We start from the raw sequence: 26,031 nt of genomic DNA, 5'->3' as shown, positions 1-26,031 counted from the left end.
GCCACATCATGGCATCCATCAGCTCTGAGCTGCTCCTGGGGGGAGTGGAGAAGAACTGCAACCCCAAACATTTGGACAGTGCTGGCTGAAATAACCTCCCCCTAAAGTCCCCCACATTTGCATCCTATGGGTGGGTTGTGCAGCCGGCCCCTGCCACTTCCCCCTGGCAACCGTCCCTCCTGCCCTCATTCTGCTGCAACTGGGTAATGGCCATGTGCCCCGCTTGGCACTGCCCTTGAGTACCGCAGGCAGTCTGGGAAGAGCCGCCAGAGCTGCACGGCACCGCCCAGCTCCCACTGTGTTTCTGAGGACAGTTCAGAGTGCTGGTCTGGGCCTCTGGGGTGCCCCCTGGTTTGGGTTCCTGCTCCCCAGGGAAGCACCTTCCCTATCCTCACAGTCTCCGGGTGTGTGTGTGCCCGCCCCATGGAGGAGGCCGGGGCCATAGTAATGCAGGACTGAAGGGGCTGTGGGTCATCAGAGCCACCTCTGCCCCATGGAGCTTGCCTTGTCCACCTAGCTGCAGAGGAAGGTTTATGCATCCGCCTGTCCTGCCAAGCAAGAAGCAGGCAGCTGCCACCCTGCCTTGCTCCAGTGCGGGAGCCGCGTCTCTCACCTCCCCTCGGCCTTCTGGCTCTGACAGGCACCATCTGCGGCCTTGGGAGTGCGCCAGGGCAGGGCTGGGTCTGCTGGCCCTTCCCGTGGCAAAGTGGCCTCTTATCAAAGCCTGTTTACGAGGCTCTCCTGAAGAAAACGATCCCCAGTCTGTGCGCTGGCTGTGGTTGCACTGGGGAGGGAGAAGGGAGTGTCTTGCCCTTCTGCTGCAACCAGGCCACGTTTAGCTTTTGTGACCCTTTGCAACCATGAGGAAACCAGCAGCATCCCTTCTTCATACAAGCAACTTTCACCAGGTTCTGCTTGTTGGCAGAGCTGAGTTGGCGGTTGAGAAGAGAGGTGCATTTGTTTGTTCCCTGCTGATCTTCTGCAGCCCCCCCACCACCACCAACATGGGGAGCAACTCTTCTGCCAACACCCCTCTGTAGCCCCTGGTCTCTGCCTCTCCTGCTCGAAGCAAGGGTGATGGGGCAGGGTGGTGGGGAGAATGCGATGCAGAGTCTGGGGGAGAATGCGATGCAGAAACAGGGTTGCTTGTATGTGGGAGTTTGGCATCCTCCAAGGGAACTGGGTGCCCGTTTCACAGAGCCCTTCTTCCAGCTTCTGGGGAGGAGCTGCCTTCACACTCACCCTGTTGTAAGAGGGGTAGGGGAGTGGAAATAGGGCAGAGGAGCCTCTGCCTGCTGCCTTGCCCTTGTCTACCCTCCTGGTTGAAGCTTCTCCTGGGGTCTTCTGAACAAGGGCTGCCCCGCAGAGGTCAGGTGTGTTTAGAGCTGCTTGCAGTCAAGGCCTTTGTGGCCAATGCATGGCTCCGCAGCTCGGCATGCAGCGCAGAGCTCAGTTCAAAGAACCATGATTACTCAAAGCTCTGGCCGCGGGTCACAAGAACTTGAGAGAGGCCAGGCCCTGATGGATGGAGCCCTGGCCCATCTAGCCCAGCCGTCTGTCCTCCCGGTGGCCCGCCCGCTGCTTGCAGATGGCAGTCTCCCAGCAGGGGGCTTCCAGAAGTAGCCCTCGGTCCGGCTTTGGGTGGCTCGCTGGCTGCTTGCTTATAAAAAGTAGCCAGCCTTTCCTGTAGTCCATCTGCATAGCACAGCATGAGAAAGCAGAGAAATTACATCCTGGTGGATTTATTTATTTATCAAATTTTATCACTGCCCATCTCCTCCACAAAGGAGAGACTCTGGGTGGTTTACAATAAAAACAAAGTTAAAATTCAATACAATTATAAATACAATAAATACAAATGTAGATAAACAATAAGAATAAAAATGTGATGAAATCCAGATGGCTAAAGGTTCTCTATCAGTCTGTGAGCGTAAGGGGCTATTCGCGGGCCATTCTAGGGCACCAACCATCCCCAGGAGTGGCTATTCCCGCTCCAGGCCTGCTGGCAAAACCAGGTTTTTAGTTTTTTAAGGAAGTCCAATAGCGAGGGGGCCCGTCTCACCTCTGGGGGAAGAATGTTCCAGAGGGCAGGAGCTACTGCAGAGAAGGCACGCTTCTGAGACCCTGTCAGATGGAATTCTTTTATGGATGGGGTCCGTAACATGCCCTCTCTGTACGCCTGGGTGGGATGGGTTGATGTTGATGTGATGGGACTGAGGCGGTCCCTCAGGTAACCTGGTCCCATGCCATGTAGGGCTTTAAAGGTAATAACCAACACCTTGAATTGGACCCAGAAGCAAATTGGACCTGGACAGCCCTGCACTGGCTGCCAGGGTGGCCCTCCGCTTGAGACCCAGGGGCTGGGGCGCCCAGGCTGCTAGACGGTCCCTGGAAACCTCATTTCCCACCCCCGAAGGCTTTGCAGAAGCTGCAAAAGGTGCCACCTTTGCTCTTCCTGGGAAAGGAGGCTGCCTTGCCTCGCTTGCCGCCTGGGAGCCGGGCCAGGAGATCTTCAAAGCGGGCCGCCTCTTCTTGGGAAAGCAGCTGCTGGCACAGCACAGCTGGGCACATGGAAGGCCGGCCTGCCAGGGCTGTCCCTGCCCTTGCGACGCGCCCGCCCGCCTCGCCTTTCCACCCTGACTCTGCCTGCAGCAAGGCTGCTGTGGCACCTCAGTCTGCTGGGAGGACTTGGACCACGGGAAGAAGGGGGGCGGCCCTGAGCACTGTTCCCTCAGCGGGGCTGCTGGCTGGGCTTGCTCCATCTGCGGGACTGGCTGATGCATGTGCCGTGCACCCCCCACCCGCCTTCCCATTCAAGAAGCAGAGCAGGGAGGTGCCGGTCTCTGCCCCACCCTCGCTCTCTGAGCCAGCCGCTGGGCATCCACAGGGTGCCATCTTCCTCTGGCAAAGGGAGGGGAGCGGTGGCCTCAGAGAGGGATCTTGCTGGTAGGGGGGGTCTAGGGGCAGGAAGCCCACATCGCCCTGCAGTGTGCTGGACTCCCTGCCTGCCCCTCTGGTCTTCTCCTGGGCCTCGGATGGGCTTGGGGAAAGAAGAGCGGCAGGGCAAGGGGATTGCGGCCCTCGTGGGGTCTGGCTGGGCCACCCTGGAGGGAGGCCTCCTTTCAGTCCTCGTGAGCCGCTTGCACAGGGCTGCACGTGCGTCTGGGGAAAAGGTCCCCCAAGGAAGGGGAAGAGTGTGTGCCCGGGTGGCACAACGTGTGCTCCAGTTCCATGACAAGGCAGGCAGCTCTTTCCCTTTTCTGTGACTCAGCCTCACACTGGTCTTCCTCTCTACAGGGAGGCCTGAGATGAGACCAGCCATGCTGGTCCTGATGCTCAGTGCAGAATCCTGCACTGTGAGGTGCAGGGACTTTCTCGTCCAGAGAGACATGCCAGGCTGGCATTCCTACTCTCTGCTGTGCAGCACACTGCTGATCTTTTGAGTGAAACTGTCAATGAATAAATGGCATGGGAAAAATGCAAAAAGCCTACTCTCCAGCGTAAAGTGGGTGCATAAAGTCAAATGGAGTATAAAAGTACAGAAATGCCTGGGGAAAGAGGGAGATTAATGGGATAGGCAGGTGGGCCTCCCCAGAGAGGGATCAGCCAAGCGGGCGACGCCCCCCTTCTTTATGGGCATTGCTTGCATTTCGCCTGGCAGAGATCCAGAAGAAGCCTCTTGAAGGTGACCAGAAATCCCGGAGAGGTGCACACGGCAGGCAGGGAAGGAATCCCACTGAGCCATTAGCAGGCTCTCTCAAGTGGAGCTCAGCTACCGGTCACTTCCAGACACGGAGTCCATGCGGCTCTTTGGATGTGGCTGTCTGTGGCCTCCAGGATGCTTCTTCCATCCGCGCCCTAGTCTGGTCTGGCCCTGCTTGGAGAGCAGCAGAGTCAGCTCTGTGCTGCCCCCCCACCTGGGTGGACGTGCTGTGTCTCTTAGTGGATAGCTGAATCTGTGAAATCACGGTCAGGGACGTCCCTGGGCTGCTTGGCTGTTACAGTGCCGAAGTGAGAAGCCCAAACGTTGGCTGTACAGGGAGCAGCCCTGCTTGGCTGCCCCCTCTTCCGGCTGCCCCCAACCATCCGCAGGGCACCATCAGCCCCCAAGAACATTCAGGATGCTGGCATACATGCATTTCTTGTTTCTCCCGGCCTAGAGCACCCATGCCCAGAGCTAGGTCCCCATGGGGCAGATGGAGGCCGTGTCTGAGACAAAGCAGCAGAAAGGGGGTGGGAAGCAGCCCCAATGCGCCCTGAATGCCTTCTCTGCATCCGATGCCCACGTCATCCCTGGGAAAGCTGCGGGCAGCCCTTGCTGGGCAGATCAGCTGCACCCACAGCTTTGGCAGGCCTGACGGGCTCGAGGAAAGGTGTCCTAGCAGCAGCTGGTGGCAGCAGCTGGTGGGAGGCTGAAATCAGGGGTCCGGCTGAAAATCAAATGCTGCTCAAGAGGCCATGGTGACTTCTGGCAGCAATCTGTTGGGTGGCAGGTCAAGAGGGGTGGCAGGTAGCTGGAGACCCCATAAGTGGGCTGCCTGCTTCTCTGGGGGGAGCAGCTTGGTTTGCCCGGAGTCCTGGCTAAAAGCCCCCCTCCATCCAAAGCTCAATCAAAGGGGCTGTTCTTTGCCTATGTCTTTTTAAAAGCCCCAAAAGTGGGTTCTGGGTGGAGAGCATGAGGGCCCTCGGCTTGGTCGCTGCCTCCTGAGCTCCCCAGAGGGGCTGCCTGGAAGCCTGGCAGCAGCTGCAGAGAACCCCCCCAACTGTGATGCGAGTGAGGGACCCAGCCCGATGCTGCTGGTGCTGGTTCATTGGGGCGCAGTTCTGGAGCCGGCCTGCAGCCTTCCTGGATGTCTGAGGGCTGGGTCACATGTGCTCGCCTTTCTTGGGGAAGCCCAGGGGGCAGGGACCCCTCCTGCCCGTGGCATTGGGCCGAGCAGGCAGGTGGTCCCACCTGGAGGGTTGGGAGGAAGCCACCATCCCCGAAGAGGGGAGGTGATTTGGAAGGGATGGGGGTGCTTGCAGGGGCCCTCCTCTCCTGTGGAAAGCTGACATCCAAGGGAGCCCCTCCCCGGCCCTTCTCTGGCAACTGGCAGCTGGACCCCCTTTGCACCTGCTCTCGGAGGCGTCCTATTCTCTCCAGCAAGGGGAAGGGGGGCTGGCTTCAACTGCTGGTTCTTTTTGGCAGGACCCCTCTCCCTGATGAAGCCCACCCACCACAGCATCTCGGGGAACCGGGCAAGGCCGCTTCCCACCAGCAGCCGAGCCCGCGAGCTCATTGGCCCTTGGCTGCTGCCGGAGAAGCCTTTCCTGGGGTGGAGAGTGGGAACCAAAAGCAGGGGCTGCTCTCGGAAAGAGCAGCTGGAGACGGCACCTTCATTCCTGTCTCTGCCGGCTCATTCAGCACATTTCACACCAAGGCTGTAATTAGCCTTGGAAGCGGTGCGCCGTCCGTGAGAAAATGCCGGACTGTCTATATCTTGGTCTCCTCCTTTTATGTTCTTTAATCAGAAGCTATCAGTGATATATCTTCCAACAGCTGTTTTAAGATAGATTAATTTAGGTATTAAATTCACTGGCACCAGCAGCTCAGTTTAATCCTCAAGTTTTGACTTGATTGCTCCTTGGCAGCCAAACATGTTGCTGTTTGGTGGGGATTCCAATGGGGAAAGTGAAGCTAGAATCTGCTGTGCCCCAGGGGGCAGCCCCAAAAGGGACACGCAGCCAAAGTGCACCCTCTAGGACAGTGTTTTTCAACCTTGGCAATCTTAAGACACGTGGACTCCATCTCCCAGAATTCCCCAGCCAGCATGCAAGCTGCCACGGTTGACAAACGCCGCTCTAGGAAATCTCTCCTGCAAGGGCTGCACCACTCACGGCAAGGCGGAAGGATGCGTTCTCCACAGCCGGTTGTGCACAACACGCTCAGCCAGAGCCAGCCGAACCATGTTACAGCTCAGCCGGTAGCAGCCCCTGGGAGGAACGGGTGGGGGTCCCCCAAAACTGCTGGCCAGAAGGAAGCATTGTCAGGGATGTGCAAAAGGTGGATCTGGGCCAGTTCTGCAATCTGGCTCTCTTGCTTTGTATTGATTAGGAAGGACAGAAAGGGCATCAATTGCTTTGCAGACGTATTGGCTGCATTCTCACAGGATAGTTGACATTCCTGAGTTAAGTCATTTCCCAAGGTTGGGTCGCACAACTAACAAGTGCCCCATGGGGGAGAGACAGGGCCTCCCTCCGTGGAGCTGGGTGCTGAGGCCGAGGAAGTCTCTGTCTCTGGGCTTCTCTGTAGCACGCCCAGCCAGCTTGCTGGAGCCTGGAGGAAAGGATGGGCCCCAGGCAGCACGACTGTTCCTGACTCCCAAGGGCCGTCTCTTGCTAAAGGCAGCTCTGCCAATCATCCCCGTGGCCGGGCAGGGGGCCGCTCTGCCCGCCAGGCGGGGAACTCTGAGGAAACAGCTTGTGATGTTTTGGAAGCCACTGGCCGGCCAGGCACTGATCATGCAGAGCCCCCCGCTCCTGGGACCTTGGCCTCAGCAGGATTGCGCTGTCCTGCCTTGCAGGGCTGGTGTGAGGCCTGCGGCAAGAGCTGTGCTGTCGGCACGGAGGCTGCATTCCACCCTTCAGTTGTGAAGCGTGGGAATGGCTGCCTTCCCACTCCCCCCCTCTCCGCCCTCCCCTCAGAGACAGGTAAGACCCCCGCGGGTGAAACTGATGCAGGGTTAGGCTTGTCCTCTGGGTGGCCTGTCCCCATGGCAGGGAGGGGACGAGGGGGGTCCTTCTGGTCTCTGGCAACGCCTTGGAGTTAAGCCAGGGGAAATTATTGTGGCAACCCCTAGCTGGGGGGCGGGGGGGAGGCTGCCGCTTCTCCACCTCGTCTCTGCTGCAGTAAAGCGTGGGGCAGCAGCCTTGCTCAGATACAACTGGCATTGAAACAACTCTTTTTGAATATGAGAAGATCAACAGAATAGCAATTAAAAGCAAATAATTAAGGTATAGGAACAAGTCACAAATCCGTAAAATCCAGCAGGCACAAAGCAGGTCGCAGAATGAACAAGCCCGTCTGTGTGTGTGTTGGAACTGGCCGTTTCAACACGAGCTTCAGCAGAGACCAGTGGTGCAGCCTGAGGGTGTCCAGCCTCCTTCCACCGGAGGCCTTCGCATCCTCCTCCGGCTTTCCATGGGTCGGCCTTCCTCATGGGCCACTGCTGCGCGGCCTGGGCCCCGCCCTGTCCTTTGCCAGCCATACAAATCGCTCCCTGGGGACCTGAGCTTGTGCCAGTGCCTGGAGGGGCTCCATGGTCCTCCCCCACTCCTCCTGGGCTGAAGCAGCCAGGGCTATCTGTGGGACAAGGAAGAGCCGGGCCCCGCATGCAGCTGGCCTGGCAGAGGCAGAGGGCCGGGGGCGTCAGCTGCGAGAGAGGCCTGGCTGCGGCAGACAGCGAAGCCTCTGTGTTCAGAGCAGCGGGGCAGGACTGCTGCCTCCAGGACCACGAGCCTGGCGCAGAGCCACATTCCTCCACAGCAGTTGGCACCTTGTCCCCAGGAGGCGCTTCACCTCCTCTCCAGTCTTTTCCCTCTCCTCCAAGGGCAGCCGCGAGGTGAGACTTAATTCTGCTGCTCGAGGGAAGTCGGGAGACTGACTGGGGAAGGGGCAGCCTCGGGGCTGTGGGTGTTGACCGCTTCCCAGCTCAGGCCCCAGCTCCTCCTCTGCTTCTTGCAGATCTGCCACCCACTCTGCTGCAAGTTCTGGGATCCCCTTGGACAGAAGGGGGTAGAAGTGGCCTGTGCCCCTGCCTGATCTTGGTACCCTCTGCAGGGACCTCTCTTGACCACGGGTGGCCCCATGGGAAGCTTGCAGGGGTTGCCCCAGTGCATTTCTGCCTGCCCAGCAGGACTCACCCCTGTGCAGTAGCCCTCCTCCTCTGCTCTTGTGGGGTCCACCCCAAGGCCTTAGGGGTGGAAGAGGCTTCCCCCTGCAGCCCTGCACGAGGGGAGGAGCAGGCCGACTTGCTTCCAGCCAGCTCTGCCTCCTGGGGTGGTGCTTCCTTGTGGCCTCTTCCTTTGCGCAAACCGGCTGCTGCTGGCCAAAGTCCCTGTTTGGAGCTGATATGTCAAGCACCTTCTGTTCCTGCTGAGTCTTGCCCTCCTGCAAGCCATCTCCCTGCTCAGCACATCTCGTTCTTCCCGGATCACTGGCTTGGCACCACGCTCTTGGCCTGCTGGGGCAAACGCCAAGGCCAGGGGTGGGGCTGGGGGCCTTTGGGTCTCCCAGGGTGGCAACTGGCAGCCTGGAAAGTCCACTCCGCCATGGCCCTTGGCGCTCCAGGGGCTCCTGTGAGCAGAATGTTTGCTGGGTTCAGAGGCCCAGAGGCCTTTTGGCGCTGCAGACTCCCGAGGGAAACCCGCACAGTGGCCCCTGCTCTTGCTCAGGAAGGGAGGGAGGAGACACGCACCGTGGCCTGGATTCTGGGGCTTTGCCCCGACAGCAGCCCCTGCAGCATCAGGAGCTGAACCCCTGCAGGATCCGGGCTGCTGTGCTGCACAGCCCCTGAGGTGGGCAGGGAAGTCTGAAGCAAGCAGGGCATTGGAGAGGGCACTTGCCATACAGCAAGCTCCCTGGGAGAAAAAGTTTCACCGTTCAGCTCAGGCTCCGGGAAGCCTTTTCTTGACCCGCCCTTCCCCGCAGATCTTGGGCAACCGGCAGGCCTCATGGGGCGGAAGAGCCCCGGGGGCCTGTTGGTGCTTTCTGCTGACCTTTGCACGGGGTCAGAAACACAGAACATGTCCTTTAGAGAAGCCCCGTGAGCTGGTGCCTTTCCAAGGCACTTCGGTGGCATTGCAGGGTCCAGCCCAGCTGCATCTGAGGCATGGCCTGCAGGTGCCGGACCTGGCCACGGGTTCAACCAGCTGGTGGGGAGAAGGCCTGGAAGAGCAACTACGAACCCCCCCCCCCCGGCCCTTTACATTGCTGCAAGGGGTGCTCTGATGAAGGGCCTCCCTGCTTCTCGGAAATAACCCACAAGCTCTCGTTAAGCAAGCCACCTTGGAGATTTTAGGGTCAGGAGCCGCCGCCAGGCGATCCTGGAAGCATGGCCCAGAGTTGCATTTGGCTGAGAACCGCACGGTGCCCGCAAAGCAGTACCTGATCCCAGGATCCCCCAGTGGTGGGGGAGCGGGCAGCCGGGGGCTTCTGCAGAGACAGGGCCCTGCTGCTCTGCCAGCCAAAGGAGGGGAGTTGGTGGCGCAGCCCCAGATCTGTGTCCTCCACAGTGGCTTGGCCTTTGCCCCGGCGGAGTGGGTGCTGGCCAGAAAGCATTTATGACTTCCCCTTGGACAAACTTATTCCTTGGGTTTCATATGCCAAGGCTGCCACCCTGACTGGAGGGATCAGTGGAAACCCCTTCCAAAATGAAGGCCCCCACAATGCTCAACAGGCCCTGGGCGTCCCAGAATGCAACTTTCGCACTTCCACCCGTTTTAATTTTCCACCAAAAGCGGGGCAGCGGCTGCTGCCGTTTCCCCATCTCCCCCACCAGGCAGCTGGCCGCCATCCAGCACACCATTTCCAGTTGGTGCTGGCAGGACTCCCTGCTGGGGGAGAGGGGCTTCCTCTGACGGGGGGGGGGGGGGCTGTCCCAGCGTTGCTGCTAGGAAGCGCCTGCCCTTTTGTGCCCCCAGGACAGCCTTGAGTCTGCTCTGTGAGGCCCCAGGCAGAGCCTCTTCCTGGAAGTGCATCCCAGCAGGTGCTTCGTCAAAAGGAAGAGATTAAGGAGGAAGCCAGGAAAACAAGCCTTTTGACACTTTGGCTCTCCAGAACGGTTGACCTTCTGACTCGGCCCGGGGGGGGGCAGCTTTTACGTGCGCAACCCTGCAGCAGTGAAGGCTCAAAGGGATCCTGGGCCTGCCAGCGAGCAGGAGGACCCGGGACGGTGGGGGTCTGTGGGGCCAGAGAGTGCATGCTATGGAGCTGGTGTGAGGGCAGCTGGGCCTTTTCCCTGCTTGGCACAAGCTGGGCCTGCGTAAAGTAGTTGCTGCGCTGTGGTTCTGGGAGAGGCCCCATGGTGGGAGCAGCCGCTTGTGCCGTTTCTCTCCCCGTCTGCGCACAGACATAGCCAGGCGCGCATGTGCCCAGAGGCCAGATTGGAAGCAGGCCCGGTGCATGCAGTTGCTTGAAAAGCTTGCTGGCGTCGCAGGCCGAGAAGACGGGAGTCGGCTGGGTTGTGAGAAAACACCGCCAGCGGCTGCGGCGGCATTTCCCAGAAGGGCTTGGACGGGAGTCACAAGGCCCTGGGGCTGCAGAGGAGCTGTGAACAAGGGGCCCTGTGCCCTGCTTTTCTGCTCCCGAACCCGCCCTTCTCCAGCTCCCACGGGAGAGGGATCCGAGGAGTCTCTCGGCCTTGCCACGTCAGGCCGAAGGATTATCGGATCTGCAGCCAGCACCAAGATAGAGGAGCGATAAACACCTTCACCTACAAGATCCAGGAGTCGGGGGAGAGCCTTCTGTGGGGCTCGACTGCTGCAAGGATGGCCCCACCTGGATTTGGTTATGGGGAGAGGGCTTGGACGCCTGGCCGGGGACTCTGCACAGTGGGGCCCAATCCCTCCCCAAGGCTGCAGCTGCAGCATGAACATCGCCCTGCTGCCCTCCCCTCCCAGCTGGGGTTTCCAAGGGGTGCCTGGGCCGTGGATCGGGGCCATTGGCATGGGGGGGATGTTTTGGCCCTCCCCAGGCGCCTTCTCTGCCCCTGCCTGGGTGGGAGGGGGAGGCCTTTGCTTGCCCACCTGGGCCTCACGTCTTAGGGCTCGTGTCTTCATCTGGCAGCGTTTCAATGTGAGCACAGCCCCGAGTCCCTGCTGCCCCTGATGGGACCTGCCCTGGCCCGCTCTCTCGGGCCATGCCACCGAGCTGCTAGTGCGCCGTTGGGAGAACAGGGAGTCATTCCCCACTGCCCCGGATCAGGCCATTGCTCTGGGGGTGGAGCTTGCTGCCCTCCTGTGCTCACTCAGCAGCCTCCTTGGGCCCTTTTCTGCCCCCCTCCTCCCAGATGCCCACCTCCTGGCCTGCCTTCGTCATCTGCTGCCCAGCCCTGAGGTCAGCTGCAGCCCCTCCACCACCGAGCGGCCCCTGCTGTGTCCTTTTGGTGTGTTGCGTTACGGCAGCTGCGGGGGGTGCCTCCCCAGGCCCGTTGCGTCAGAGCCACTGCCTGGCCCCAGGGAGAAGCCCCTGACCCGGGTCAGGGTGAGTCTCCCGAATCTGGGTGGCGCTGCTGCTCGGTTGGAGGGACACTCTGTCTGTAGAGGGTCTTCCCACAATGGACCCCTCCCCTGGGTCTGTGAAGCCATTTAGTTTGAGTCACTTGGGAAATTGCCCCATGCCGCTCCCATTTATGGCAACTTTTTAGAAAACCTGTTGTGTAGGTTGTACCTGTGTAGTTACCCTCGATGTGAGAAGAAGAAGAGGCTGCCCCTGGGGTTGTGAGCCCCCTTCCCTGGCACGTTTGGGCGCCAATCCTGCTTCCACGGAGGGGGCCAGGCTGGGCTACTTTCTATGGGTTGAGGTTTCCTCAGACTCACTCAGAGGCATCATTGGAGAAAAGCAGGATTAGGAAGAAGCTGCGGGGCCACGCTGCCTGCCAGCCAGCCAGCTGCTTTCTGCAGGCCTTCTCTGATCATTCCCTGACCAGAGGGAGGCTGGCCGGCCGGCCGGCCGGAGCTGGATCCAGGCAAGAGAAGGCCCCCTGGGCCGGGCAGCCAGCTTCCCCGTGCAGCAGAGGGCTCCCCCCAGAGCCTCCAGCAGGACATCCTCCCCCTGGGCAGGACATCCGAGCCAGCCTGGCCACGACCCCTCCAGCATGAGGCGTCCCTTGCCTGGTGGTCCCCCACCCCACCCCACCCCACCCCACCCTGCAGTCTAAGTGGCTGGAAGAGACTCCTGCGTTGCTCTTCCAGGCGGCCAGGAAGAAACCAGTGGCTCCCCTCGGCGCAGCCCCTGGCCCACCTTTCCAGGCAGGAGATTTGGGTGTCCTCCCCAGGCCTGGAAATAGCCAGACTGGCTCCGTTTGACTTTCACAGTTCCTGCAAGCCCATTTTCAGCTGCTGGATGAACAACTGGATACTGTGCTCCTTCCCCTATTATAAGTGGAGGCGGGGCAGATGCAGCCATACCCCCCCTCCCCTGCTGTAGAAAAGTGGAGGAGAAATTTGGGGGCGGGGGGGGGAGGAAAGCATTCTGCTTGCAATCCCCAGAGGTGGCAAGGGTGACCAGCCTGGCACTTCCTTTTCCCTCCTGGGCATCTTCCTGTGACAAATTCATAGGGGGCTGGAGCGGCAGTTTTAGGAGTCCTCCTCTCCCCCATCCTGCTGCTGGATGGGAAGGTGCCACGGTGGGGCTGTGATGAGCCCCGTCCTGCCCAGCCCTCCCTCCACACCACGTCACCCCTGCCCCCAGGGGAAGGTCCTGGGGACACCTGGGCCTGCAGCTGGGCCCCACTCCCGGTGTGCTTGCGCTGCATGGCTCACTGGGTTACGAGGTCTAGTCTGGGCAGACGTGAGGGTTGGAGAGACTGCTTGGCGGCAGCGCATGGGAGGAGGGTCTGAAGTCCTTGGGAGTCGCTACCGTACAATTCTGGACGAAGCACAGAACTTTTTGTCCAGATCCCAGGAGGCAATATTTCCCTTACATGTTTTTGGCAGATCACGTTGGCAGTATTGTGTTTGGTTCCTAGCACACACACACATCCTGGAGAGGCTGAAGTAAGCTCGGGGGAACTTCCACGATGATGGGGGTCTGGAAAGCAAGCCCTTTGTCGAAAGGCTGGGGAAGCTGGGTGGTTTTAGCTGGCAAAATTGAAGACAGAGTTCACATCTTGCTTCAGAAAGTGTGAACTCTAACAGTTATGACTCAGAATTCCCAGGCCTGAGTTTTGAAGTACAGGCCTTGGGACTAAAGTTATGTACAAAAATCATATTACTGGAAAAGTTACCCTAAAGCATAACTTAAAATAATATAGCTTGCAAAAACAGTTATTCAAAAATGCATATACAGGTAGTCCTTGATTTAACAACCACAATTGGGACTGGAATGTTGGTTGTTGAGTGAACTGGTCATTGTGAGATGCCTACGTGACTGCTTCACTCAACAACCACAATCCTAGCACTCCCCGTTGCAGTTGTTAAGCAATCTCCCAGGCTGTCACGCAGACAGAGCTGCCCGCTGAAAGGTTTCCCCTTCCCTCTGTGCACTGAGGGGAAATCCTTCATGGGGCTGTAGGAACGAAGCTGAAATCTTCAGGATCTGAGCTCTGTTCCTGCAGCCTGCAGAAGGGTTTCCCCTCCCATCCATCCCCTCTGCGGCAACCTTCCCTGCTGGCTTCCCCACTGACTTTCTGGGGAAGCCTGCAGAGAAGACTGCAAATGGCTATCATGGGTCACTTGGCAGCTGGTCATGAATGCGAGCCAGTTGCCAAGCACCCAAAAGTCACCGTGACCACAGAGGGGGTGCAACGTTTCATGATGGCTGGAAGTGCTTTACGGGCAGTAAAGCACCCTTTCCAAGGCTGTCATAACTTTGAACGGTCGTTAAGTGACTGGTCATTAAGTGAGGACTACCTGTACTGTATTGGAAAAATGCAGCCAGATGAGCATTCAAAGATTCAGACGGGCTCCTAAAAGAGATGGCTTGAAATGACTGACAAGCAGGACACAGCAAATTCAGGGTTTGATGCTGAACTTGGCGGTTTCACCCTCCCTCTTGGTGGCAGCTGGGAATGCTGAGGCCTTCAGCCCATCTGTCCTTTTCAAAATTGCAGCCTAGAATCAGGGACATCCCCTTCATTTGCTACCTTGACAAACGTTACCTTTATTGAAAAACACCTCAGATTGCTTAAAATGCTGTTAAAAACGTGTACCTCCCGCCTGGGACCCCATCGGCCTCCTTCCATGAAAGGGGCTGCCTGCCCCAGGGCAGCCATGGGCACTTCCTGCCACCGTCATGCCGCAGGCTGGCTCCCTCATGGCCACGGCTGCTCCTCACATGGTCCCTGGGCCCGGTGCCCCCACGGCTTCCTCCTTCTTCTTGCCCTTGGCTGCTGCCTTCCTTCCAGCCTTGGCCCCAGCCCTGGGCGCCCCCACCTGGCTCTTGGCTGCCTCGACTCGCTCGCCCCCAGGGGACTCGGCCTTGCCTCCCGCTCCTGGCTTAGGGCAGGCTTTCCCCTTGGTGGCCCTCTTGTCTTCTCCCTTGGGGGGCACGTTGGAGGGGGGCTTGGTCACTTTGACCTGGGGGGCCTTGGGGGGCCTCGACTTCCTGGGAGCCTTTCCCCCGGCAACCTTCTCCTTTGGCTTTTGCTTTGCTGACTCTGCCGTCGGGGTCTGCGGGAAGAAGGGTGCGCTCAGCCATGCACGGAGTGAGAGCTGGGGGGGTGGGATTGTCTGGAGCTGCAGCCCTCTTGGTCCTGAGCAGCCAAGAGAGGCAGACGCAGAGCTCCTCAGCACACCACCCTCTTGGCCTCTGTGGGTGTCTGGAGGGCAGCTTCCCGCTTGGCCGTAGCCAAGACCCACAGCCCCCTGGCTGCACGTGAGCTGGCCATGCCGTGCCAGGCAGGCTTTGGTGAGGTGTGCAGAGCCCCAGCGTAGGCCACGGGAGAAGGGCAGCGAGAGGCAGCTGGGGGGGGGGGCTGCAGCCTCGCCCCGTCCCTGGAGGGGGCCGCTCCCCGCCGACAGAGCTGTTTCAAGGGCCAGTCAATGCCAGAAGGGCAGCTTTCCCTGCTGTGCACTGGCCTGATGTCCTGGTGCCCAGCTGCAGGTCTGTCCATGGTACCCCCGCCCTGAGCAAAGAAAGGACTTACTCGGTCTGCTTCAGCCTTGGGTTTCTTGCCCGCAGCCTTCTCCTTGTCCTCGGCCTCTGCTGAGAAAGGGGCAGCACGGGCAGCAGTAGCAGCAGCAGCAGGGGCAGCAGCAAGGGTGGGGTGGGGTGGGGGAGAGAACCAGGTGAGCAGCTTCCCCACCGGGGTGGAGTCCATCACAGCAGAAACTGCAGCCGGCCCTCCTGAGGCTTGGAGCGTAGCCCCAGGTCGCTTCGCCAGAGGCATCGGTGCGGCTTCTGCCCATTTGTCAGGGGGGCGAGAGGACGCACGGGGGTCCCGGTAGGCCACCCTGGTCAGGGGAGGGGGCTCCGCTCGGCCACTCCCCATCCTGCCTGGTGTCAGACAGCACATGTCCCCAGCAGGATCTCCCGGCTTTGCTTTGCCAGCTCCATCGCCGGCTCCCTCTGGAAGCCTCTGCAGGGAAGGCTGGTCCTCCGGGACTGCAGGCGGCCAGGTCCGCCTGGGCAGCCCCTTCCCTGGAGGGCCAAGCCACTCCCATCCCAGCTAGAGAAGCCAGAGAAGGGGGGGCCCTTACCCTTCCCTTTGCTCCTGGGGTTCCCGGCAGCCGCCGCCTTGCCTTCCAGTGTCTTCCCTGGTTTGGATGAACTTTCCCCCTTGGGAGGCAGCGCCCCTCTGACCTTTCCTGGCTTGGCCTTTACAGCTGCCAGCTGCAAAATCCAGATGCAAAGAGGAGAGTTTGAAGGGGGGAGCACCCAGCTTAGACACCCCCATCCCCCTTCCTGTTCCCTCTAAGGCTTTGCCAGTTGCAGGCCAGGTTCTGCCAGGTCAAAGTCAGGACACGCTGGCATCTCCCGCAGAACCAGCCTGCCCTCGGATGTGGTGCACCGGACGGTTCAGGCCAGAGCCAGGCTGGGCATTTCCCTCTGCCCAACAGTCAACAAGGGAGGAGGATGGAAAGAGTCCAGGTGGTGGAGGGGGAAGCTGTTCTCCTGCTAGAGGGCTCTCTCTGCCCCCCCCCCCCAGCTGAGTGCGGGGAGATCCAGGTCCACTTACAACAAGGGGCTCTTCACATGCTGGCCTGCAAGACGTGCTTAGAGCCAGAGAAGCTTGTGGCTGTCAGGCACCCTGGTGCCCCTAGAGAACGCACAGGTGACTGCCCCCAACGTCTGGTGGGCTTAAGCGGGTGGGCTTGCTCACCAGCACCAAGGCCATCGCTGCACAACACACTGAAATGGGCTGTGGGATGTTGGGGGGACCCAGCAGGTTGCAGGCACCAGCCCCCCCTCCCCCCCCCTAAAGCCATTGGGTGAACAGAGCCCTTCTGCTTTATGACTCCAGGTCCGGGGGCCCCGACCAAGGGTGAGGGGGTGGTTGGAGAGAGGCAGGCCCCTTCCCTCCCTGGTCACCTTGAATCTCCCCGTGGCACCCTGGGCAGAGGAGTTGAGGGGCCGGACAAGGTAGCCCTTCTCCAGCCCCTTGAGCAGGGCCTTCCGCAGGTAGTACTTCAGCCGGATCGGGTCCACGCCGGGGTAGTTGTGGCGGATGTAGCGCTTGATGGCGACGGTCGAGGAGCCCTTCCTCTCGTTGAGCGCCTGCACGGCTTCCCTGACCATGGTCAGCGTGGGCGGGTACTGGCCCTTGGCGTAGCGGGCCGCCCCCGAGGCCTCTGCGGGGGCCGAGAAAGAGGGCCTGCTGGGTGGGGGGCGCTCTCCCGGGAGGAAGGGAAGGGACTGCAGCTCCCATGGGGCCGAGCAGAGGAGGGCGCGCCCGCTCACCAAGGCAGCCTCTTACCTGCCGGACCCGCCATCTCTGGGGCCGTCCCGATCAAGCCGACGTTTCCGCGAGAGGGGCCAGCAGGTGGACCCGCTTTATGGAGGAGGAGGAGGAAGAGGAAGGCGGCCGCGGCTCCCCCGTCGGCGAGCAGGCGATTGGCCGGTCGGAGGGCTGCAGGTGGCGGCCCGGCAGCCGCTAACAAGCGCCCGAGCCTCCCTGCCGGTGGCGACGGCCTGCCCTCCAGCCGAGCGCTGCATTTGGTCGAGCTGCTTTCAGGCGGGGGCGGGTGGCACCCAGCCGAAGGAGCGCCCCGCAAGCGGACGCGGGCGGGGCGCGGCCCCTGGAGGCTCAGAAGGCCGGGCGGCGGCCCAGCGGTGGTCCGGCAGCGCCTCGGCCGCTGCTCCCTGGCGGGGAGGGGAGCCGGGGTCCGCCCGGCGGGAGGGGGCTATCTCGGGAGTCCTGCTTTCCCCGCCCTTCCTCCGGACAGGTTCCCCTCCCGGGTCCTGCCTTGGTTCGGAAGCCCCTCGTCAGCTGCAACCCCGGCCCCAAGGGATAAGGGACGCCCCGCGCGGGGGGCGGCTGCGGGATCGGGGCGCCGCGGAGGCCCTCTGGGACGAGCCAACGGCGCCTGCCCGCCTCGGGTCCCCGGGTCCCGGCTTCCTCTTTTCTTTTTCGGCAAGAGATCAGCTCCGGCCCAACCGGAACCCGGAAGCCGCCCGCCAGGGCTTTTCTTGGAGGGGAGCTAGAGCCCCCCCCGGGCCCCCGTGGGGCCTGGGTAATTCTGGCTGATCCTGATCCTGATTCTGTAGAAAATTGCTCAGCCGGGGCAGCTCAGAGCAAAAGCCTGCCTGGGCCAGCTTCGTTTTGCTCTGGAAGGACCAGCCAGGTGCCCTCAGATAGCAACACTCAGCCCCACTTTCTGGTCCTCAGCTCTGGTTTCGTGAGCTTCTGGCTGTGGAGGTTCCTTCAAGCTAAGAGCTGCTTTCTCCAGGAATGAGCCTCATCCCTGCCTAGTGAAGGTCTACGGCCCTCATCCCTTTTGGTGGCAGCGAGTTCACCTGTGATGGTGCCTTTTGGGCAAGGAAGGGGCTCTCCTGGAGGAGGAGGAGGGAAGCCTGGGAGGGATGGCTTCCTCCCTGTGGCTGGGGACTGGGAGCAGCCTTTCCTGGCTTTCCCACCTCCCCTGAGCTGCTGCTGCTGCTTAGTCATGGGGGGGCGTTCTTGTTGGGGTTAGTGGCCAGCATGTGCAGAACCCGCTCCCCAGGCCCCCAAAGGAGGTGCCTCTCCTCAAAGCAGAGAGCCTGGGACCAGGCATCCCTCCCCAGGCTGGCAAACTGGCCTCTTCTCCAGCCTTTCTGCAACGGGGGGATGAGCTATTGCATATCTACAGACAGCAAACGCCACCCTCGCAGCACTGATGGTGTTGCCTAGTCAGGTAAGAAATGTCTGCAAGCTGACAACCCGGCTCAGAGGGCACCGAGGACTCCCCGGTTCAGCCCTGAGCTGCAGAGATTCTCGCCTAAGGGGAGGAATGGAAAACACCCTTGAGGACAGCGTCAAGGTTTAGGACAAGCCGGACAATAGGCAGATACCTGCAAGAGAATTTGAACAGGGACAAATGCAAAGCCCTCCATTAAGGTAGGAAAAAAGTCAGAGCGATGAGTATAGCCTGGAGCAGGCCCAGACTGAGCAGCAGTCGATGTCAGTGTCTAGTAAGTGTCTGGGCATCGCAACTGAACACAAGCCAAGAGTGTGGTGCAGCTGCAGAAAAAGCAACGTGATCCTGGGCTGCATCAGGTGAGGCGTCAAGTGGAGACCGATGGCTGATGGCAGGCACAGGGGCACCTCAGCTCCTCAAAAGCTGCTCTGGTGTCCTTGATGCTTTTTCCTGGGTACTCAGGCAGGGCAAGATGCAAGGGGTCTCTCCCCCTGCCCCCCCCATGCCAAGAGTCCTGCTGCATCTCAGCCGTTGCCCCCCTCCTTAGGGTGTTTTGTAGTGCTGCCACCGTGACCTTTGGCCGTGACCCCGCGGGAGCGCCTGTCTCCAGAGAGACGGGTGCAGCTCTGCTACCCAGAGTAGCCTTGGTGCCCCCCAAGGGGGCGGCCCCCATTTCTGGAGGAAGGGGCAGAGCAGGGCAAGGAGCCAGGCATCCCCTCTCTCGCTTTTCTCTCCTGCGTTCTAGGCGCTGGCGGACCCAGACTGATGGCAGACAATGTCGGCCACTAACAACATTGCCCAGGCCCGGAAGCTGGTGGAGCAGCTGCGGATTGAGGCCGGGATCGAGAGGATAAAGGTGGGCCCTGGCGAGGCAGCCCTGGGGTGGGGGAGGCCAGAGCAGTGGGGAAGCAGGGGCACCTTTGTAGGTGAAGAAAGCGGGTGTTGCGTGGCCAGGTGGGTTTCTCTCCCAGGCCCTGAGGGGTGGAGCCACTCTGGCAATTGGGGGGGTCTCTGGGCCCCCCTCATGCTAAGGCAGGATGCTGCACCTGCCCCCTGGAGGGAGAGTGTCTCTGTGGGCTGGGCTCTGTTGTAGAGGCAGCAAAAAGCCCCTGCCAAAAATCCTCTTCCTACCTTGGTTGTTGCTTGGGGAATCTGAGCAAGGAGGGGGCCGGGCCTTTGTGCCTGGTGGGCTGCAACGATTCCCCGGCTCACAGCAGCATCCAGAGAAGCAGGCCAAGGTTAGGCAGAGATGGTTGCAGGTCTTCAGTCTGATGGCCACTTGAAACCTCGTTTAGTCACTTCCTGGAATAGTTGAATGCGGGGGGGTGGGGGGAACCGCATTTGCAAAAGCAGAGCCCCGGAAGCAAGGGCTGCCATTTGTTCCCTGGGGGCTGGATCCCACCTCGAGGGCTGCACCAGTCCTGGGTCCGGTCCTTTCTCAGGGAAGGGGGTTTACCAGAGAACAACGAGGGTGCTCGGGACTGAAACAAGCAGCCAGGTGGAGCCTTGCCAGGGCGGATGGTTGGCCCTCGGCATCCCCCCGAGAAGGCCGGCCCCCCCTCCCCTTCCGAGGTGCAGGGCGTGAGGCCGTGGGTTCCGTCGGAAGGTGAGAGCAAGCAGAGGGAGCCGTCGGCCTGGGGTTCGGCTGACGGCTGCCTGTTGAGTTCCCGCACTGAGCGGGGCTGGGCTGGATGGCCTCGGGGGCCCCCACACGCACCGCCAGCACCTGCAGGGATGGGTGAGGCCTCTGCGGGAGGAGAGCCGTTTCCACCCGTGGACCTTTCGAGAGCAGGAGCTCTGTGAGATCTTTTATGTCCCCAGAATTCTCTACTTTGGGGGAGGAGCGGGTCCCCTGCCCCTTTCCTGGCTGGCCCCTGACGGCCTGGGGCTCCCTGTCGCCAGCCTTTGGCAGCCCCGGCCCAGGTGGTTTGCAGGAGGATGGCAGAGCACGTGAGGTTCGGGGCTGCCACGCCTGCCAGTGGCTTGCCTGCAGCTCTGTGGCCGTCCCTTTCTAGTGCCCGAGGCGGGCCACGATCCACACCCTGGGCTGCGGCTGGCGGAGAGGGAGGAGGAGGCAGGGCGGGGCCTTTTTCCTTAGCTGCAGCAGCAGCAGCTGGCAGCGCTCCCTTTTCCTCACTTTGGGCTAAACTCAGCTGCAGCGTTACCGGGCAGGGCTTCAAGACCAGCCAGGCGTGGTGGCCTCTGCTCCTGTCACGTTCAGATGCCCTCTGCTGACTTGGCTCCCTTCCCTCCCCAGGTCTCGAAAGCATCCTTGGAGCTGATGAACTACTGTGAGCAGCAGGCCAGGAATGACCCGCTGCTGGTTGGCGTCCCGGCTTCGGAGAACCCCTTCAAGGACAAGAAGCCGTGCGCCCTCCTATAGCCTCCCCCCGGGCCAGGCCTTCACAGCCCCCGGGTCGGGACCCAGCCTACCTTGATCTCTGGCCAGGCCAATTTCACAGCACGTGTGGGCAGTAGGGTGACAGGCGGAGTTTAGCAAGCTTCAAAGGTGCCCACAAAGGTGCCCGACAACCCACGAGCCCAGGGCCCTTTTGGAACCGAAGTTGGGGGTGCTGGCTGCGGGGATGGGGGGCTGCTGGGAGGTGGCCCTTCCCAGAGCTGAGCCAGCATTCAGGGAAGGGGGTCAGCCTTCACCCCCAGGACCTTCCGCTTGAGCCAGCCGGCCTCTCCAGGACAAGCCCCCAGGAGGGGGGAGCAGGCCTTGTCCTGACCGCTTGTCTGGTCAGGTCCAGCGGGCAGATGACTGAATCTGGGCCAGGGGGGCAGCAGGAGGGACAGTGCGGGCCACACTTGAGGGGCCGCCTGGGGAAGGAACCCCGCAGGAAGCCAGGCTGTCTGGCTCTCAGGATGCCCCCTTGCTTGGACCTGGGGCCATGGCAGGGTCAGGGCAGGCAGAGGCCCCGCTGGAGGCAAGGGGGGCCTTGGGCAGCCTTCCCTGTCCCAGACTGTTGAGGGGGGGCACCCCAAGCAGCGAAGCCCCCTCTTTTCCATTGAGTCTCCTCTGGAGTGCTTTCCATCTGACCTGCTTCTCCACAATCTGCCGGATTCTCACTTTGAGTTTCCCCCCATCCTCCCCTCTTGCACAGAGCCCCTGATCCCCCCTTCGCCCACTCAGGTCCCCAGGGACATCTGCAGCCAGAGCTGCTTACAGAGCAGGGTCTGTGAGTGTGAGTGAGAGATTCATCCATCAGTCCCTCCTCCTCCCACCAGGGAGAGAGCACAGCGGCTCCTTCCTTCCTTCCTTCTGCAGCACCCACGGGAAAGCCCAGGATGGGGGGGTGACCCAAAGGGTCGCATCCCTCCACCCCAGGTGAGCAGGAGCCCTGCTTTGCTCGAGAAAGGAGGTAAAGGAGGAGGTGGCCACCTGAGGGGTGGGGGACGCCTTCCTGCACCCCCGTCGCCCAATCCCTGCCTGTGCAGAGGAGCCTTTTGGGCAGAAGGTGGGGTGGCTGGCTGTGTCAGTCCCAGACCTCCCTGAGAGGGAAGGGGGAGCGTGACCCAGACCAGCAGCCGAGGGGCAGAAACACGAGGTGAAGTTAGGCGGTGCCAGGGAGGAACAAATGGGGGGGGGCTGCATCTGCTTTGGCTGGGTCCCAACAAGCAGCAGGGAATCTGTGGTCCTTCAGCTGCCGAGGGCTGAAGACTATCCTTCTTGAGCCTGGGAAGACAGGCCAGGCTGAATGAGGACTTGCTTTTGAGACTGGGGGAGTGTGGAATTGGCAAGCCCAGCCCCCCTCCCCCATGTAAAGCCAGAGAAGCTGCAGGGCCAGCTGTTGGTCATTTCCCCTTGCTTGGAAGTGGTTAAGGGGAAGCCCTCTCTAGGGATCCCAGCCTGGCAGGGGCCCCATCGGCTTCCAGAGGCCTATGGCTTTCTGGGAAGGCGAGGCAGCGAGACTGGCCAGGCCCCTTGTTGGCCCTCTGCTGCAGTCCCATTCCAAGCCCCTCTTCCAAGCACCCGGTCTGATCTGTGGGGCACCACCCAGCCATCCTGGGGAGGGTCCTTGGCCAGCCGTGGGTGCCCCTGGAGTAGGCTGCTCCTCATCAGTGCAAGGTCCCTGTTTCCTGTGGGGGGAGGACCTGGGGTGGAAGGGCCAGGGAGATGCCAAGGATGTGAATGGCAGGCAGGGGAGGGCATGGCGGTTCCACCAGCAGCTCTCTCCTTTGGTCCGAGTGGGGCATGTGATGCTGGCAAAGGGAAGGGTGCTGACTCTGGGCACAGCACAGCGGCTCAGCAAATGCTGCTTAGCACCACCCCCACCCGCTTCATCGCAGGGTGAAATGGCAGAGCAATGGCCACTCTTCTGCACCAAGCCCCAGAGGAAGGCTGCTTTGCAGGGGGCAGCTGTTGACCCTCAGCTTGGGGGGGGACACCTGTGCTTGGGGAGCAATTCGAATCCTCAACTCCCTCTCCCCATTCCATTTCCGCTCCTTCTCTAACCTGGTGGGTGACAGTCCCTTGCCCGAGTCCTTGGGGGCAGCCTGAACCCAGGCGCAGAGCTCGAAACAGCCACCGGGGCCACAGGCATTTGCTGCCCCAGCTGGGGTTGGAAGGCCCCTCTGGCAGGCAAAGGGGGAGGCCTGGGAAGACTGGGCTGGCCTGTCTGCTGAAGGCAGAGCCCTTCCCTTCGGCTGGGACTGCTTCCACCTGTGGGCCCAGGTGGGGTTCGCACCCCCTCTTCAGCCCTTAGGAGGGGCTGGGCCCCTGGGTGCCTGAGGGGTGTTCTCGGGGCCGGGTCAGGGCCTGTTCTCTGGAGGCATGATGGGTGGATCAGGAGCTGTGTGCCCTTGGTCAGACGGCAGAGGAAGGCAGGCCGGCCCAGTGCACAATTTAGGCTTGTTGAGGCTGAGCGATGTCAAGCCTGGAGGCTCTTGTTGAAAAGTTACACCAGAAGGTCTCACAAAGGGGCAGACCAAAACAGGACCTTGGGTCACCACAAAAAAATTGATAGTATCCACTCTCAAATGTTCTGTTCATTGTAAACCTGAAAACATGGAAAATTTGGACTTAAAGTATTACTTAAATGATTTACGTATAAAGTCATTTTAAAAGTACACATAAAAATTTGCTACACAAAATATTAAAGACACATAAAAAGCCACATACAATTCTGAAAGCCAAAAGAATTTTTTTTTCCTGAAACCTTGTGAGGCCCCAGGCTGTCAACAGGCTTATCCCTCAATCCGGCCCTGGGCAGCCCCAGCTCTTTGCCTTGGTGCCTCTAGTTACTTTGCCCCATCCCTGCTTTCAGCTCTGCCTTGCTGCTCTTTCACACCCTCCTCAGGCTAAGCAGGTCCCCGCTCACTGCTCCATCCTTGCACCCAGGGCCCCCACCTCTCCTCTCTGGACATCCGGGCCTTAGACACAGACACACGCACACAGAGGCGTTCGTACCTTTCCTTTCATTTTGCCAAACTCAAGTGGTTTAAGATCAGCAGTTTATTTTTTAATTCACCAAGGTGACAAATGCATTTAGTTTTTCAAAAAAAGAAGTGCTGAACATTGTTCTTATTTGCCAAATTCTAATATTGTTGCCAAAAATAATGAGGTTTATAAAAGATGGCATTTTAGGAAGGGAAAAGCTGTGGCTGTAATGTGGGCATAATCATCTTTTATTGCTAATTTCTGCTCCATTCCTTTTTGTAGTCTGTTTTTCCAGTGTGCCATAGACTTATTTTCTTGCATAGTATTTAACATGTTGTGGGGTGGTTGTTTTAAAAAAGTGAATTGATAACACAAAGAATAAAAACCTCACTTTTGCTGGAAAGTCTATTTTTTCTCTCACCTGCTTGGGAAGGCAACTCTCCTTTGCACCCGCTCTTTAATCTCTGTTGGGGGAGCAGTTTCCAAGGAGCCCTTTGGGGGAGGGGGGTGCCTTCTGCCAGAGTCTTGGGGCCACAGCCTCCTCCAGGGGAGGGGTCTGCCTCTGCAGTGCTAAGAAGGGCCGGAGCAAATGGGCCCCCTTTTTCCTTCTGGCACCGACCCGCTGGGCTCCTTGGGTGCCCCCCTTCTGGCCCTCTGAAAGGCTTCCAAGACTGTGCTTGAGACGGAGCCGCTCCGTTCCCGGGGAGCTTCCCCCCCAGCGGACCTTTCTTCAACCAGAGCCTGGCCTGGCGTGGAGGGAGACCGGAAGAAGGGGGGGCAGGACAGCCGGTAATTCTGGGGCTAGCTCTCCAGAGCTTCGGGGGTTCCGCCTTGGGGAGGTTGCGCTCCCACCCAACTGCGTTCCCTACACCCGAAGACCCGCGCCCCAAGGCCGGTGCCCCCAGCGCTTCCCGGCATTTAAGCTCGTGGCAGCAAGCCATCTCCGGGCATGCGGGCGGCTTGCCCGAGGGATGCCTTCTCAGGCTGGGGGAGCCCTTCTGGCGTCCCCTCCACAGCGGGGGTCAGACTGGGTCGGCTCTGGGCGGAGGCGGCGGTCCCGAAGCTCCCTGCGCGCCCAGCCATCGAGGGCTTCGGGGGTTCGTCGAACTTCCGAGTTGCGTCAGACGGTCCCCGGTTCCTGACGGACGGACGGCCTGCCGTGCCAGTTGGCCTTCAGGGGCGGCCTGAGTGGAGTGGGCTGGGCAAGGGCGCCGAGGGGGGAATCCCGTCAAGGATGGTGGCCGTGCGCGGTACCCTCCCTGAGACTCTCGACGCCTTTTTCCTTCTCGTCATGAACACAGGTATCCTGTTTCCGACGTTTATTTAAAGCAGGTGGGTTGGGAGAAGAGTAACCGCACTTATTTGATTTCTTTGGAAGGGATGCATTTGGGGAGTCTTCCGTCTGTCACGCGGGTGGGTGCACGTGCAGGCATTTCTTTTACAGCTGAAGGCTCTTTCGCATTTCCCCTTCTGCACCGGGGGGGGGGGGGCGCATCAGCTTGCCCGACTGGGAGCCCCCCTCCCGCTGCGACGGATTGCAGTTCTGGGACCTGAACCCTGAGGGAGGATCGGTCCGTGGAGAGGAGGAGGTGGGGGCGCTGTGGCCGATCCCCAAGGAAGCCGCTCCCTCGGTCGGGAGGCCAAGTGCATAAGACGCCCACCGCTTTCCCGGCTGGGAACCGAGGAGCTGCAGCTGGGCCGGCAGAAATCCCCTGGGGGTGGGGGGGACCGGAACCCCACCTTCCTTGCAAGCAAGGAAGAGCCCCACGGGGGGTGGGGGCTCCTGGCTAAGGCTGCAGCAGAGGCCTCCATGCAGATGCCACAGGCTGCGTCCCCCACCCCGCCTACCCAAAGCTGTGCTGGAGGCGGGGAAACCGCCCGCGCAGGTGCAGGAGTGGGCAGGCGCGAAGCAGCGAGGTCTGGGCACTTCGGCACCTCCAAAATACTTTCTCCCCGCCCCCTCTTCTCTTGCTCCAGAGAGTCGGCTCAGTCTGGGCGGGCGGCCGGGCGGCCCTCCTCTTTCCACATAAAGCCTGACCATATTGCATATCCCAGGCCTTATATAGGTCCTTATATGCCTGAAAACAGTGGACACTCTCAGGTTGGTTCCTCTGCAAGTGAGGGCAGCTCAAGAATTTCAGCTGTGGGGATGAGAAATGTGGTTGCTTCTTGCTGTCTGGCATCCTATGGAAGAACATCCCACATAGATGCAGTGAGGTGGTGCCATTTTAGGTCCCCCACTCACCCCCATGATACTTCAGCCACTTGATGCCAAACATTCCCTTGCAACACTGGGGATTTGGGAGCTGGGTGAAACTGGCATGAGTTCGCCCATTTCCCCTTCTAGCCCAGGGATGTGAAGAACCATACAGCCGTTCAGCAGTCTCCTTTGCCTAGCAAACCTTTGCCCCCACGGTTGGCAGACTGCATGACAGTCAGGAGCATCATCTCATATGACCTGGTGTCATCCCCTTATCTGCCATCTGGGCTAATTTGGGGCAGAGGTTTACCAGTCTGACAGACATTTGGTTGACAGACCTGTTGCTCTTCCTGTCCCTTGGGCTTTTGAAATATCAGTGGACCTGTGTTCTGAAACAGCCCACAAGAGAGGT

At 60.4% G+C, this 26,031-nt stretch overlaps 2 protein-coding genes across 2 annotated transcripts in view; one reads left to right on the top strand and one right to left on the bottom strand.

The window, feature by feature from the left end:
- The window catches only part of GNG7 (G protein subunit gamma 7), a 56,704-nt gene extending 35,030 nt beyond the window's left edge, over positions 1-21,674 (top strand). The window contains exons 3-4 of the mRNA XM_063291033.1: positions 18,782-18,892; positions 20,294-21,674. Coding sequence (XP_063147103.1) covers positions 18,812-18,892; positions 20,294-20,419 — 207 coding nt within the window. The 5' untranslated portion in view covers positions 18,782-18,811 and the 3' untranslated portion in view covers positions 20,420-21,674. The remainder of the gene's footprint in view (positions 1-18,781; positions 18,893-20,293) is intronic.
- On the bottom strand, positions 14,998-18,709 carry LOC134487735 (atherin-like). Its single transcript, XM_063289738.1, has 4 exons — positions 18,444-18,709; positions 16,660-17,002; positions 16,232-16,609; positions 14,998-15,532 (listed from the first exon to the last, which is right to left on the bottom strand). Exons 1-4 carry the CDS (start codon positions 18,707-18,709, stop codon positions 15,203-15,205), a joined length of 1,317 nt encoding a protein of 438 aa, XP_063145808.1. The 3' UTR covers positions 14,998-15,202.
- Positions 21,675-26,031: the final 4,357 nt, after the last annotated feature.

This window comes from Candoia aspera, chromosome 1, assembly GCF_035149785.1.
Source record: "Candoia aspera isolate rCanAsp1 chromosome 1, rCanAsp1.hap2, whole genome shotgun sequence".
NCBI classification, from domain to species: Eukaryota; Metazoa; Chordata; class Lepidosauria; order Squamata; family Boidae; genus Candoia; species Candoia aspera.
This window is presented reverse-complemented; position numbering and strand designations above follow the sequence as displayed.